Source organism: Peromyscus californicus, unplaced genomic scaffold (assembly GCF_007827085.1).
Source record: "Peromyscus californicus insignis strain IS unplaced genomic scaffold, ASM782708v3 Scaffold_6__1_contigs__length_162567912, whole genome shotgun sequence".
Classification (NCBI taxonomy): domain Eukaryota; kingdom Metazoa; phylum Chordata; class Mammalia; order Rodentia; family Cricetidae; genus Peromyscus; species Peromyscus californicus.
In genome coordinates, this window is record NW_026294584.1 from 60,116,245 (window position 1) to 60,130,411 (window position 14,167).

Here is a 14,167-nt window from a genome sequence, read left to right on the forward strand (position 1 = left end):
GGCGTGTCTCTTGCCGCTTTTCCAGCGGCTCACCTTCTACTGCTCCCACAGCTATTTTTTACTGCTGAGCCTGTGGTCATTGGCAGTGGACTTGAATATCAGGGGTGACAGAGGCTTGGTGGGAAGACTGATTGCCCCGGCACCCCAAATGGACAGGAAGTAGGAGGTGTGTCTCCTTCCATGTGATAGCAAAGAGTGATCTCATTGAGTCTGTCCCCTGCACCAGGGTAAGGAAGAAAAGCTGTCCTCTCGATGGGATTAGTGAAACTGGTACCCACAAGGAAGCAAATGGGGACGCTAGCAAGCTGTGTGTGATGTTGTCACCCCCCAGCAGGCCTTGTGAACATTCAGGGCCCAGTAACTCCTTGCAGTGGGTTGTAGCTTGAGTTTTCCTGCCTGACCCACGGTCAGGACAAATCTCTCTCACCCGCCAGTCCCATAGCCGCTCAGACCCAACCAAGTAAACACAGAGACTTATATTGCTTACAAACTGTATGGCCGTGGCAGGCTTCTTGCTAACTGTTCTTACAGCTTAAATTAATCCATTTTCATAAATCTATACCTTGCCACATGGCTCGTGGCTTACCGGCATCTTCACATGCTGTTTGTCATCGTGGCAGCTGGCAGTGTCTCTCTCTCAGCCTCCACTTCCCAGCTTTATTCTCCTTGTCCCCCCTATACTTCCTGCCTGGCCACTGGCCAATCAGTGATTTATTTATTGACCAATCAGAACACACTTGACACACAGACCATCCCACAGCAGTGGGTCTCAATGCCCTGGGTGGGACCATTAGTTCCCCTTTGGAATACCAGTATCTGCATCTCAGTTGTGACAACCAGAAGGACCTCCAGACATTTGCAGATGTCCCCTGAGGACAAAGCGCCAACCCAATCCTTTGCCCCAGGAGGAAAAAGAACAAGCAGAACAGGCAGGTGAGTGGTATGGGATGCAGTGCTGGCCTGTCTGGTCTGTACTGGATGTCACCTTTACCACAGGCAGGTGAATAGTGTGGGATGCAGTGCTGGCCTGTCCGGTCTGTACTGGATGTCGCCTTTACCACACTTAGACATAGGGTAGGGAAGGCACCCATCTGCTGTTCAGTATACCTATCATTGTCTCCTCCACAGATACAGGACTCAGGAAGGAGGGGATGGAAGCTCTCTGTAAGGAGGAACCCATGGTCCAGAAGACATCCATCACATCATCTGGGGAGCCATGAGGTTCAGAAGGATCACATGGTGAAGGTTCCTGGGCTCTATACCTTCTCAAAGGCCCTGTGGTTCTGAAGAGTGGCCTAGACCGGGCTCTGGGGCACCCTTGATCATGGAGAGAGGCTCTTTGAAGATTCTAGGCTGTCCTGGTAGGATGGCTCATGGGCCCAGGATGTGGGCAGTGACAAAGGGTTGAAGCACACATCCCCAAGGGACAGGGTCCTCAAGGCACAGCAGTGCCTCCCAGTGCCAAAGCATACCAGAGAGGCACTTACCTCAGGTCTGTTTTTCCCAAAGAAAGAATCCTGCCATGAGAGAGTTCATCCCACACATTATGGTGGCAAAGGACTTTCCTGAAGTAGGAGAGTGGGGTAGCAGGTGAATACCCCAGCTCTCTACATCCCTGGCACAAATAGGAGGTGGCCTCTGAGGAAGGCCACTTTGGTGGTAGAAGTGACCATGGTCCAGAGACCTTGGCCTGCTGCAGAAGCCCCCAGGATTGGCCGCTCTGGACCACTGCAGAAGCTCATGCGGTAGAATCAAGGAGAAGCTTCCCCTCAAGGCCCGCCTTTAACACAAACAGACCAGCATCCTTTGCACAGCGCACCTGAGGAGGGTGCTGTCATCACAGCTCCTACACAGTGAGACATGCTTCCTCTGAAGGGAGCCTGGTGTTCCCTCCCCACCCCTGAACCCTGGGCTTGGCTGCTGTGGTACCAGGCAGTTTCCTGAGGAGTGCAGGAGACGTGGGAGTTGGGAGGTGTGGAATCCCGGCCAGCTCTTCTACAGACAATGTGCCTATGATCAGTCGCTTCCTCTTCTGTGCCTCAGTTTCACTCCTCATGTGGTGTTTGCCACAGAGAACCCAAGTGCCTGTTGGCTCCCTGTAGCTATGGCAGTAATGGGAGCCTCAAATCCTGGCAAGAGGGGCCTGTCTAGAGCACTTAGCTGCTCCTACCCTGCCGTGTCCTTAGCAGTAAAGGCATCAGCTTTGCCACTAGAGTCCTGTGTGAAGGCGGAAGTGCTGTCCACACATGCTGTCCACAGGACAGGTGCACCCGTCCTTCTGCAGAATGCACCAGGGCTTGTCAAACGTGCCCCATCCTGGACGAGTAGAACCTTGCTCCCCAACCCAGCTCAGCCGCTGTAGTTTCTCACAAGCTTCCCCAGGACCTTCATGGGTGTTCTCTGGATTAAAAGCCACTTCCCCTCTCATAGAAGGGCCGCCAGTAAAACTGCCTTTGGGCCCTCTCACATTTCCCTTCTACTGTGAATCCCAGGGCAGACTGGCTTTGCAGGCTCAGTGGTTGTCTGTTTGGTTAGCATGATCTGTCTAGGTTCTGCCTTTAGCTCCAGGTTGGAGAATTGCCTAATGGAAGAGCACCTGCTCCTTTGAAGTGGGCAGGAACCTTGCTTGCTGCCTGTCTGCTCCCTGCCCTGTGTCATGAGCACAGAGCCTCTGACCATGCCACCGCCCACTCCTTCCAGCAGGAGCCGAACACCCCAGCAATGCTGCACCCAGGTGCCTCGGCACTGTGCAGACCCCATGGCTCTCAGCCTCAGCACTTAGCCTGGGTGTGCGGTGTACGGTTTTCCACTCAAGAAAATCTCCCATCCATCCAGCCTGGGGGCTTGGGGGCAGGGGGCAGGCAGGCCTTTGGCTCCAGGTCCAGGAGATGGGCAGGCCAAGTCTTTTCCGGGTCCAGGGGTTTACCAGGTCAGGATTGAGGCATAGGTCTCCATCCACACGGCTCACCTTTTCCGTAGCATCTTTCCTTTAAAAATCCCCTCAGCACACGGCGGTGGTGGCGCACACCTTTAATCCCAGCACTCGGGAGGCGGAGGTAGGCGGATCTCAGTGGTTTCGAGGCCAGCCTGGTCTACAAAGCAAGTTCCAGGAACATCCAGAACTGTTACACCGAGAAACCCTATCTCAAACAAACAAACAAACCAAAAATCCCCTCAGCAAGACAGCCGTCCTGCGAGTAATGTAGGCATGGTTTCTGGATGAGGTTTGGGGAGCTGAGGTGGCTACCAGGTGGAGAAGCACCCTGTCCTCTTCACACCAGTACCCTGAGGTCACCTCCTGGTGTTTTCTTCAGATAGAAAAGGGGGCTCCTTGGAGCAGGGTGTTCTAGGCTAAGTCTCCCCAGCAGCACTGGGTGGCCGTCACGCAGAGAGCAGGCTGATGGGTGTTTGCTTACTCAAGGTCTTGACCAGAGAAGGTAACCCCAGTGCCGCTTTGCCGGCTCAAGACAAGAAGCAATATCCTTGTGTAGTCCTCAAGGTGGACGTGCTCACCTTGCAGCCTTTGTGCTCAGGCTGGTCCTGCGTTGCTCTTAGGGGTGGCTGCATTTCCCTGGGAGCATCCTGGTTTTGCCTCAGGGGAAAACAAGTCAAAGGGCATGGTGAGGAAGAGGAGGCACTGCCCCTTCGACCTGAGCCCTGGCCTCCCCCTCCTCTCTTGCCTTTTCACATGCTTGGCACCCCAGCCCACGCTAGCTGTCTGTCTGTCTCTATGTCGATGAGGCTGGCCTTGAACTCATAGAGATCTGTGCCTCTGGCTCCTGCCTGTTCTCTGGACAGCATCTCCTGTGTTTCCTGGCACTCACCCGCCGTCCCCTGATAGCTGGTGCCTACTGGGTCTGCTATTCCAAATAGCCAGCATTGTACTCAGCACTTTGATGTCAGTAGCCACAGAGACTCGGGGAGTAAGGACGCTCAGCCCCTGGCCGGCTGAACACAGTAGAGTGCAGCCACCTCCAGACCTTGGACCACAAAGGGCAAGTCCCTAGAGTGCTAAGTGTGGTCAGGACTGTGGCGGTCACAGGTTCCCTCAGGCTGGCATCTGTGTAGCCAGGAACAAGGATGACCGGTCTGGGATGCTCTGGGCTCCTGCTTTCAAGGATGTGCATATTAGGTTAAAAAACCGTGTTCAAGTCTTAGCTTTTGTTATTTGAATAAAGCAGACTTGGACTTGTTTGCTGTCTTTGTATTTCCTTCCTCTGAATCCTGAGTGAGCTGAGAGGTTCTACCCGTGGGTATGAGAAGACGGGGCTGAGAGGGCAGCGCACCCTGGGTTAGAATCAAGTGTTCCATGCTCACTGTTGCTCAGCACATCAGAGCTGTCGGGGCTTTCATCCAAAAGCCTGGCTTTCACGGGAAAAGCACCATTTCACAGCAGTGCCAAAGCCCTGACACCACCCAACAGAGTTCCCAAAGAACCGTTTCAGGATGCCCTCTGCAGCTCTGCCGGTGGTCAGGGGTCCTCCACTAGCCCTCCTGGCAGGATGGAGCAAAGTGGCACAGAGGCTGGATACTAGCGAATCTCTGGCCAGGAGATTCAGTCATACCGTGTCTGCATGTGTGTGGTTTTCAGTGGTACTAGAGAGCCACGGGAAGCCACAGGCTGGGTGGCTGTTTCTGGTCTAGAGCTCTGCAGCTGCAAGTTAGGAGAGGTAGCCCACAGCGGTGCTGGAGGCCTCTGCCACACAGAAGGAACACATAAGATCCTCTCTCCCGGGATGTGTCATGGTGGCCATGGCTGTGTAGCTCTTGAAGTTCTTATCGCAGTGGCTCAAGCTGGCCAGCTTTTCTCATGACCTAAAGAACCCAGGGTCAAGTTTGGCCTTGGGATTTTTCAACCCACAGAATCATTAGGGATATCAGTTGGCTCTCTGATTATCTAGACTCTTCTCTGGTATGGCTATCAAGCTCCGTGAGAGGACATGCAGCTGTAATCTAATAACCGTGGCAAAACAGAAACTTTCTCTCAGCATCTTCTTCATCCTATAGTCACAGCAAGACCTCTGGGCAGCGGTGGCATCCTGAAGATGGCACACAGCTGGGGCTAAGTGTGACTCAGCATCCTGACTAACAGACCCGTGGGGCTAAGAACACCAAAGTTAGGGCTGGAGAGATAGATGGCCTAGAGATGAAAAGCATTGGCTGTTCTCCGAGGTCCTGAGTTCAATTCCCAGCAACCACCTGGTGGCTCACAACCATCTATAATGAGATCTGGTGCCCTCTTCTGGCGTGCAGGCAGACTACTGTATGTGTGATTAATACAAGTTTTTAAAAATTAAAATGGAGCCGGGCGGTGGTGGCGCACGCCTTTAATCCCAGCACTCGGGAGGCAGAGCCAGGCGGATCTCTGTGAGTTCGAGGCCAGCCTGGGCTACCAAGTGAGTTCCAGGAAAGGCGCAAAGCTACACAGAGAAACCCTGTCTCGAAAAACAAAAAAAAATAATAAAATAAAATAAAAATTAAAATGGAAAAAACAAAACAAACCACCGAAGTCCTGGGGGCAGTGGACTGATGCTTCCTGCTGTCATTGCACCATATTGCAGAGTGTGGTACATAACTCTGTCCACTTGGTCTACAGTCACCTAGGAAACAAGGCTCTATATGTGGGCATGTCTATATTGGGTTAATTGAGGTGGAAGACCCAGCTTTAATATGGGTAGCACCATTCTGTGGACTGGGATCCCAAACTGAATTAAAGAAAAAGCAAGCTGAGCACCAGCGTTCATCTCTCTGCTTCCTGCCTATGGATGCAGTGACCAGCTGCCTATGGATGCAGTGACCAGCTGCCTGTGGACGCAGTGACCAGCTGCCTGTGGACGCAGTGACCAGCTGCCTGTGGATGCAGTGACCAGCTGCCTATGGATGCAGTGACCAGCTGCCTATGGATACAGTGACCAGCTGCCTGTGGATGCAGTGACCAGCTGCCTGTGGATGCAGTGACCAGCTGCCTGTGGATGCAGTGACCAGCTGCCTGTGGATGCAGTGACCAGCTGCCTGTGGATGCAGTGACCAGCTGCCTGTGGATGCAGTGACCAGCTGCCAGTGGATGCAGTGACCAGCTGCCAGTGGATGCAGTGACCAGCTGCCAGTGGATGCAGTGACCAGCTGCCCATGCTCCTGCCGCTGTCTTCCCCACCATGGTGAGATGTGAGCCAAAATGAACCCTTCCTTCCTTAAGTTTATTTTGTCACAGTGATGAGAAAATTAACTGCTCTGTAGGAGGTGATCTTGCTCAGGAAGTCTGTGTTCCTGCCGCCACTTTAATCTCTCCCTGTAGCAACAACGACTAGACCACAGCTTGGGGACTTGCTGCAGAAAGTTCAGGAGGCATATCTGTGAAAAAGTGTCACAGAGACCCTTGTGAAGATGGATGGACAGAGTAGCACCAGAGTGTTGGTTCTTGACTGTCTAGTTCTGTGAGCAAGACTAAACACCTGCCTGGGCCGCCCTGTCCTGGAATATTCCTGAAAGGCCTTCCACAATATATTTCCTGTCTGAACTTACAGTAAGATAAGCCTTCCTCTTCCTTCTTCACATAGATAACCAGAAAGGCAGCAGTGAGCTTTGCAGAAGACAGGCTACGTGTTCAGGGCTTGGCGATGGCTCCCACTGAAATGGGAGCTCTGTCCCCAGCTGCTGCACACCTGCTCCATGGAATGCTTGCTGTGATGACTTGACTCCCCCTCCAGCTCCCACCTGGACGGTGGCCCTTCAGGAGTGGCGGCCTTGAGAGTCCGGAGTCTTGCTGTGTCCCACAGATCCCCTGACCTCCCACATAGAGGGAGAATAGTCTGTCAGTGGCCTGATCAGAGGCTGGGCATCCACAGGCTTCAGTGGAGCAGGGAGCTCTGCACAGGAATTCTGGGGGTGCAAGGTTCACGTCACTGAGGGTGGGCTCCAGCTCAGTCTGAGTCCTTCACTCAGAGCTTATCTTCTCTATCAAATCTGTAGAGCACCCCTGCTTTGCAGTAGCATGCACTGCTGAGGAAATAGCCAAGCGTGACTTAAACTCGCGTGTGCACACGATCTGCATCAATCCTGAAGCCTGACTCATGGCCCCAATTGAAAGGTACGGGGCTGACATCAATCAGTAGGGAAAGTTAAGAGGGCTCCAGGGATGCCCAAGGCCTTTGCAACAAGGGATGGAGTTTATTGTAAGGCAACATCAGGCATGCCAGAAGCTGAATAAAACAGTGTCACACTTCTCCATTTCCAGAGACTTCTGCGCATTCGGGGTTTGGTAGGTGGGCGGGGTGGGGGGTGTGGGGAGGTAGGTTCAGTTAGTGAAAAAGACACTTGCTCTGGTCCAGGCTTTCATATCCCTGCTGGGGAGCAAGAAAGAGAAGAAGAAAGCAGCAGACCACTGCCCTCACCCTCTTCCTCCCACTCACTATGTTTCCCAGCTCCTAAGCCTTGGCTGAGGAGCACATGGCCATATGTTTGAGTATCACAAGGCCTTGCTAAAAAGACAGACACCCCAAATTGTTGCCCACCCCCACTCCCACCACCTGTATAAAGAGGTGTTGTGACAAGTCTATGGCACTGAGGCTTGGTTTCCTGTCGCTTCCCAGGGAGGATTTGGAAACATTAAACAAATCGTTATTTTTGTGTGCATGATGTCTGTGTTTGTATGAGGCACACATTCCATGGTGCATGTGGGGAGGTCAGAGGACAACTCGACGGGAATCACAGCAAGGTACCCAGTACAGCCAGTGTCAACCAAAACCCTCACTTTCCTGCGGCTACAGGCATGTGCCATCACCCTGGGCAGGAAGGCTTTTAAACAAGTCTGAGCTGTAGTATTTTATCACGTGACACCTCGACTAGCTTATTTGCGCCTGAGATCTTTGAATACCACCCTCTCTTCACCTCCAACTTGCATGAAGTTTGACAAGATGAATAAAACAGTCTTAATTAGGGGAAAGTGGATGTGACCTGTCCCTGCTCTGGATAGCCAGGAGCACATCACTGGCAGAGGCAAGTACGAGGACAGGCACTTCCCGTCTGCATCCAATGTGTGTGCGTGTGGGTGTGCGTGTGCGTGGGTGGGTGCCCCATTTCCCATGCTGTGCAACCACTAGCTTCCGAGGATGTATGCAGCCCTGGTCAGCTGCAAGGGGCAGGATCTGCTGCCCAGGCTGTCTCCTGGAGCCCCTGTTCTCTATAGAAAGGATCTCTACAGAGGGTGGAGATCAACAGATCCCATGGCTCTCCACAAAAGAGGGAGATACGGGACCAAAAAGTCCAAGGAAGACCCTTCCTGTCCTGCGGGAGAAACTGTTGAGTTTTAAGCTGCTAGATGCTTCCCGAGAGCTTGTCACCGAGGGCAACGTGGTTGTGGTAGTGGGTGAAAGATGGGAGGCCAAGTCTGTGGACTCCCAGCTACATGAACTCCCATAATCGAAGTCCCTGTGGTCCCCGCGCAGTCCCCCGCTCCGGCTCGGGTCTTCTCCTACCCTGTCCCCCTGTCCTGGGCAGCCCAGACACCTGGGCAGCCAGAGCACAACTTGTGACCCACCATGTCCTGGTGGGAATAAGAAAGGAAAGTGCAAACCCGAGCCTGGAATCACCTGCGACGGAGCAAACCCTACTCAGCCAATCAAGAAAAGGACTCCTAAGAAGCCCCGCCCTTGGCCCTGAGTGACAGCTGGTGTTCAGGCTGCGTTCCCAGCGGGCGGGGTTCAGAGACGCGCGAGCGCAGAATCACTTGGTCCAGGGCCTGAGCCACTTGGATCCCGTTGCGCATGCTCACCGCCCTCTTCCAGGACGTGCACCTGCTTGGAGAGTCCGCCGTTCGACCTAGCATCCTACCTGAGCATCGCGCACCCAGCCATGACAGCACACTCCTTTGCCCTCCCTGTCATCATCTTCACCACGTTCTGGGGCCTCATCGGCATCGCTGGGCCCTGGTTCGTGCCCAAAGGACCCAATCGCGGGTAAGAAAGCCAAGCAGGCCTCGATTCCCTGCGGACCCTCCCCCGTCCCCTGGCTAGGCTTGCCTCTTCACCTTGGGGCTCCCGCTTGCTACCCTTCAGCTCATGACCACACCGGAACGCCTCTCCGTGACTTCTTTCAGATCTGCACCTGGGCCGCAGCCGCCAGCAAACAGGCAGGAGGGCCTGGTGAAAGGGTAGATTCAGAAGTCAGGGACGTTTGAATGTGGTTAAAGGCAACACCACCACCACCCCATACACACACCCTGCAGTCGGTAAAGGCCACCTATGGGCACTGATGCGCCGTTGTTGCCAGCTGTGTGACTTTGGGCAAGTGCCAGGCCTCAGTTTCCTCACCTAGCAAAAGAAGGACGATGGCAATACCTGCTTTGTAAGGCTGTTGTGAGGGTTGTCCTAAGCAACGTCCTGGGCACGTTGTGTGTACAGGATGATTTCAGCTCCCTTCATTTTTGGAAGGTTCCTAGCAGATTTCTACACCGTTTACCAGTCCCTCCTCCTGTTGGCCTCTCAGTCATGAAGCCCTCACACTTTGCCGCCTGTGCACTGTCTCAGCACTGACTGTCCCGTGCACAGCCACGAGTGGTCACTATTGTTAAGGGAAGATGGAGTACTAATCTCTTCAGCACCACCCTGAAGTGCTTGGGCTCTCTGCCTTGGATTAGGTTTAGCCTAAGGTTTAGCTGGAGACGTAGATAGGCGTTGCCTTTATTCCTGCACATCTGAAGGCAGCTGGAGAGACCCTCCTCTTCCAGAGGACCAAAGTTTGGCGCTCCAATTGGGTGACTCACAACTGTCTTACCTACAGTTCCAGGAGATCTGAGGTCCTCTCTGGCCTTTGGGCACACAAGTTCACACACACACACACACACACACACACACACGTAAGAATAAAAATGTCTTTTAAAAAAGATTTTAACTGGGCTCTTTCCTCTGTAGCCACTCCAGGGTCGTCTCTCCTGAACGTCTTGGTGAGCTCCTTCTCATCTAACACATCTCCAGCTGTGTTGGAGCCTCTGTGTTTGGTCCTCTCTGAGTGGGCACAAAGCCCCTGTTTTCTTTACAATAGTCCGGCCCCTGTTAACATTGGCTCTGCCTCCTTGCTTCCTACCCCATCGTGTGTGTGTGTGTGTGTGTGTGTGTGTGTGTGTGTGTGTGTGTGTGTGTGTGTGATGATGATGATGAATTTTGAGCGTGAAGATGGAGAAGTGTTTGCTGATGGAGAAGAGAAAGGGAGAGATTTACGACATACCTTGGATGTGGATGCCCTTTGATGCCCTTTGATGTTCTTGTGCTTTGTCTTGGAATTCTTACTCGGAAGGGACCTCAGCCTCCTGTCCAGGTGGCACCGGCGGACATGGGGAGCTCTTTCTCTGGCCCTGTGTGCCAAAGCTGCCTTTCCCTTTCTGCTGTTGCAGGGTGATCATCACCATGCTGGTGGCCACTGCTGTCTGCTGTTACCTCTTGTGAGTACCGCCTTCCCCCGGAGCTGGGGCTGTGGCTGTCACCAGTGCTGGGTCTGGTTCTGCCTCCCAGGTGACGGTTGCATGAGCTTTGTGTTGCCCCCAGCTGAGCTGTGAGATACATGAGTTGGACCAGCTCAGTAGTGTCCGCTCCTATCTGGGCATCAGAATCCTCCAGATTGGATTGGTTGTTTAAACACAACTTTCTTGCTCCACTCTAGACTCAGCAAGTCACATAGAAATCAGGGCATCATCATATTGCTAAGGAACGCCTGGGTGATTGGACTAAAGCCAGTGTAGAACCACTAGGGGGCAGCAGAGGTGTGTGTGGCAATGCAGGGTGGCTCCCTAAGGCCCCTAAGGAACCCTCACCCTGGGTCCAGCCTGAGCTCAGGGACCTTACATACTTACAGAAAATCAAATCAACTCACATCAAAACCCACAGATCCTAAGCTCAATCCCTGTGCCAGCCAGGACAGAGAGTCTAGATTAGCTGCATGCTCTTTGGAAGAGAGAGTAGCCGAGTTCTCCCTTGGTGTGTGGGATGGGCCCCCTCTGTGCCCAGTCCCCTCACTCTGCTGTCCTTCACAGCTGGCTCATCGCCATCTTGGCTCAGCTGAACCCCCTGTTTGGTCCACAACTGAAGAATGAGACCATCTGGTATGTGCGCTTCCTGTGGGAGTGACCACTGAGAGTGATCAGCTGGCTTCTGGCCCCAGGTACTGAGGGGAGACTCACTTGAGGATGAACTGAGGGGCCTGTGGTGGGGAGGGAGGGGATCAGGACCATCACAGGGGCTTCCTCTGGACTCAGGAATTAGTTTGTTTAGCAAGGGAAATAAAGGCCATGCTAGCTGCTAAGATGGAGACTGGGGTCCTGAGTTCCTGTCTTCAGTAAGCTTCTTCCTGAGGCTCAAACACAGCCTCAGCTGTAGCCTGCCAGACCACAGGTGGGGACAGGGTGTGACACCCATCTGTCAGCTGGTCATGGTAAGGTGAGGCTGGCCATGGGTAGTAAGAGACCAGCTTGGACAGAGGCGGGTGAGGGTCAACTGGTCTAGGCAGGGAAAGGAGTTGGCTGAGGGAGCTTTCCAAGCAGAGGGAAGGTGAAGGGATATCTAGTTGGTGACCCTTAATGTGATGTGCTTTTCAGGTACCCTGCTGTGGATGGCCCAGCCTTGATGTCCCTGGAGACCCTGCATTCCCACTGGCCCCACCCATCAGTCAACCCTCCTGTGTTCTCCATGCCAGCGCTGTGGGATCCACACCCTCAGAGCCATCCTGGTTTCAGTTTCCCAGCCATTAGGGGGACTCATTTGGGAAAGCCCTGTGCTCAGTCTGGCCACAGCAGGAGCCAACTTGTGCTTAAATCCCCTTTAAGGCAGTTTTCTCTCTCTCAAGTAGATCCTGGGTAAGGGTCTGAACTTGCTGGGGGGGGTCTGTTTTCATCCTGAGAGCAGATGCCAGTACTCAACCCAGTCCCAGAAAGGACATGGGTCTTTGTGGAGAAGGGACATATGGCCCAGGCCAAGCTTTTCAACTCTGCCTCCACCTTGTGAAATATTGGGTCAGGGTCACAGGCCTTTTCCAGCTTGGTGTGGCTTATTCTTTAAGTTTCAAACACTTGTAGATGTGACAACACTGGAGATGTTGATGTCCTAAAGAAACAGTCACACCAAACACACACACACACACACACACACACACACACACACACACACACACACAGCACTGTGCTTTGGGTCAAGAGAGAAGCTTTCATGTTTAGTCTTCTGTAGCAGTGAAGTCACTCAGCACGGGAGGAAGGCAGTGTGTCTCTGGAATGTTCTAGTCACTTTGCTCTCCCTCTGTAGATAAGCTCACTCACTCCCCAGAACCTGTTCGTTGGGGTGCAGCCATTCCTGCCAGGAGGCTACACTCTTCATTGGGTTGTGGTGGGATGGATCCCACAGCTGGCCCCAACCGCACTGAAGAGATCTGGGGCTGGGGACAGACAAAGGTAATGATTATGAGGTCCTCCAGGCACTATGCCTCCCTGGCCTCTGAGACCCTCTGTCCTCAAGCTCATGTGACTCAGTGCCAGGCACAATGGAAGACAGAGAATGCAGACCACAGGGGGTCAGCCTAGGGGACCCCTCCAGCCCATGCCCTCACCCCTCTGAGAGGGTGAGTATGGACTTCACACTCTTGTCTGGGTTGCCAGAGCTAGCTAGGATAGAGCCCTGCACAACCGCTGGTTCCCAGCCAGTGGCTGAGTTCCCGGGGAGATAAACCGGCCTTGATTATTTATTGACGTTTATTTGGTCTTCCTCCCCTTTCCAGGGTCATTTTGGGCGTGGCGGTGGAATATACTGTAGCTCAGATTGCTGGGCCCTGGGCCTGCTGGTTGCTCAGAGCTTGGATGGGGGCCTCCATGGGCAACCTCTCCCTTCCTACCCTAACCCCTGAAGCCGTCCTGTGGGGTGGGGCGTGCTGAGCATGACTTGTGTTGAAAAGCTGATTCCTGTCTAATAAATAATGGTGATGCAAGGTTGTGGCTTAGGAGCCAGAGCCTGGCCTCTGCTCGGTTTGCCAGCTGCCACATGTCTTCTGTTTGTCTCTCTCTGTCCCCTCTACTCAGATGTCTTCTGTTTGTTTACTGGTGGCTCTGGGGACAGGAAGAGGGACTGTACTTCTGGGACTTGGATGCAGGAGACCCTCCCACGGTTTTGAGATCTGGAGGAGAGGCTGGTTCTACTGACTGCCCTACACTTGGCCCAGTACCTGCCCAGCAGGAGAGAGACCAAGGCCCATTCGAGCGGCACCTCAGCCTCTGGCTTTTACCCCCTGGAGACAGAGGATACAGTGCCTGTGTATAAAGTGGGCTCCATTTCTGAGCATGACCTTCCCTGTTGCTGGATGTCTGAGCTTGGGGTCTGTTTGTTGGGTTGAGGAGGGAAGCAGAGGGAATCAGGTATTCCAGGGCCTATAGCTTAGGGAAGGCTAAAATCTCAATTCTGTGGGGGGTTGGGGGAGGCAAAGAACTGGGTCGTAGTAAGGTGGACTCACCTTTGGGATCCTGGAGCCAGTGGAGGGGTTTGAATTGATCCTCGGGGCAATGAGGAGTGAGCTTGGCAGGGTTTTCTGGAGGTATAGAACCAACAGAAGTGTGTGTGTGTGTGTGTGTGTGTGTGTGTGTGTGTGTGTGTGTGTGTGTGTGTGTGTGTGAAGGTGGTTTATTAAGGTGGTTTATTAGACTGCCTTGCACAGTGGGCTGGGTAGTCACAACAGCTGTCTACATGTTGGAGTGACAGAGAGGCCATAGCTGCTCAATCCACAAAGCCGGATGGGTGGGTGAGTGCTTGGAGGGTCCAGAGGCAAGAGGGGAACCAAATAATCCAGAGGAAGAGGGCTAAAGGGGCAGGAATGGCCCAGGGCATCACATGCCCCCAGTGCCCTCCACCCTAAGAAATCAAAGCCAGCTGGGAGCTTTGCTGGCAGGCAGCATCAGGCTGCTGGGGGCTGAGAGTGGGTGGGTAGGTGAGAAACTCCAGACAGCTGGCAGGGAAGGGCCTGTGGGCCTTCTGGAGCTGTGAGTAGAGTGATAAAAGGGAGCTACAGATGGAAGGCACCTCTGGGTAACATGCCAGGCCCTTGAGTGTGAGCCCTGGGTGTAGGGGACCATTCCTTCACCTCCTCCTACTGGATCCCACCAGGCCCAGCCTGCTACATTCCACTGTCAGGGCTTCAGGTCTGG

At 53.6% G+C, this 14,167-nt stretch overlaps 2 protein-coding genes across 4 annotated transcripts in view; both read left to right on the forward strand.

Moving 5' to 3' along the window:
* Znf862 (zinc finger protein 862) overlaps positions 1-4,194 on the forward strand; it is a 29,624-nt gene extending 25,430 nt beyond the window's left edge. For all 3 annotated transcript variants that reach the window (XM_052719913.1, XM_052719912.1, XM_052719914.1), the window contains one exon: positions 1,129-4,194. In XM_052719913.1, the coding sequence (XP_052575873.1) occupies positions 1,129-1,220 (92 nt within the window). In that variant the 3' untranslated portion in view covers positions 1,221-4,194. The remainder of the gene's footprint in view (positions 1-1,128) is intronic.
* Positions 4,195-8,726: 4,532 nt separating this feature from the next.
* Atp6v0e2 (ATPase H+ transporting V0 subunit e2) lies at positions 8,727-11,815 on the forward strand. The gene is made up of 4 exons (XM_052719915.1): positions 8,727-8,954; positions 10,388-10,435; positions 11,024-11,151; positions 11,585-11,815. The coding sequence occupies exons 1-3, from the start codon at positions 8,851-8,853 to the stop codon at positions 11,115-11,117; spliced, it is 246 nt and encodes an 81-aa protein (XP_052575875.1). The 5' UTR covers positions 8,727-8,850; the 3' UTR covers positions 11,118-11,151; positions 11,585-11,815.
* Positions 11,816-14,167: the final 2,352 nt, after the last annotated feature.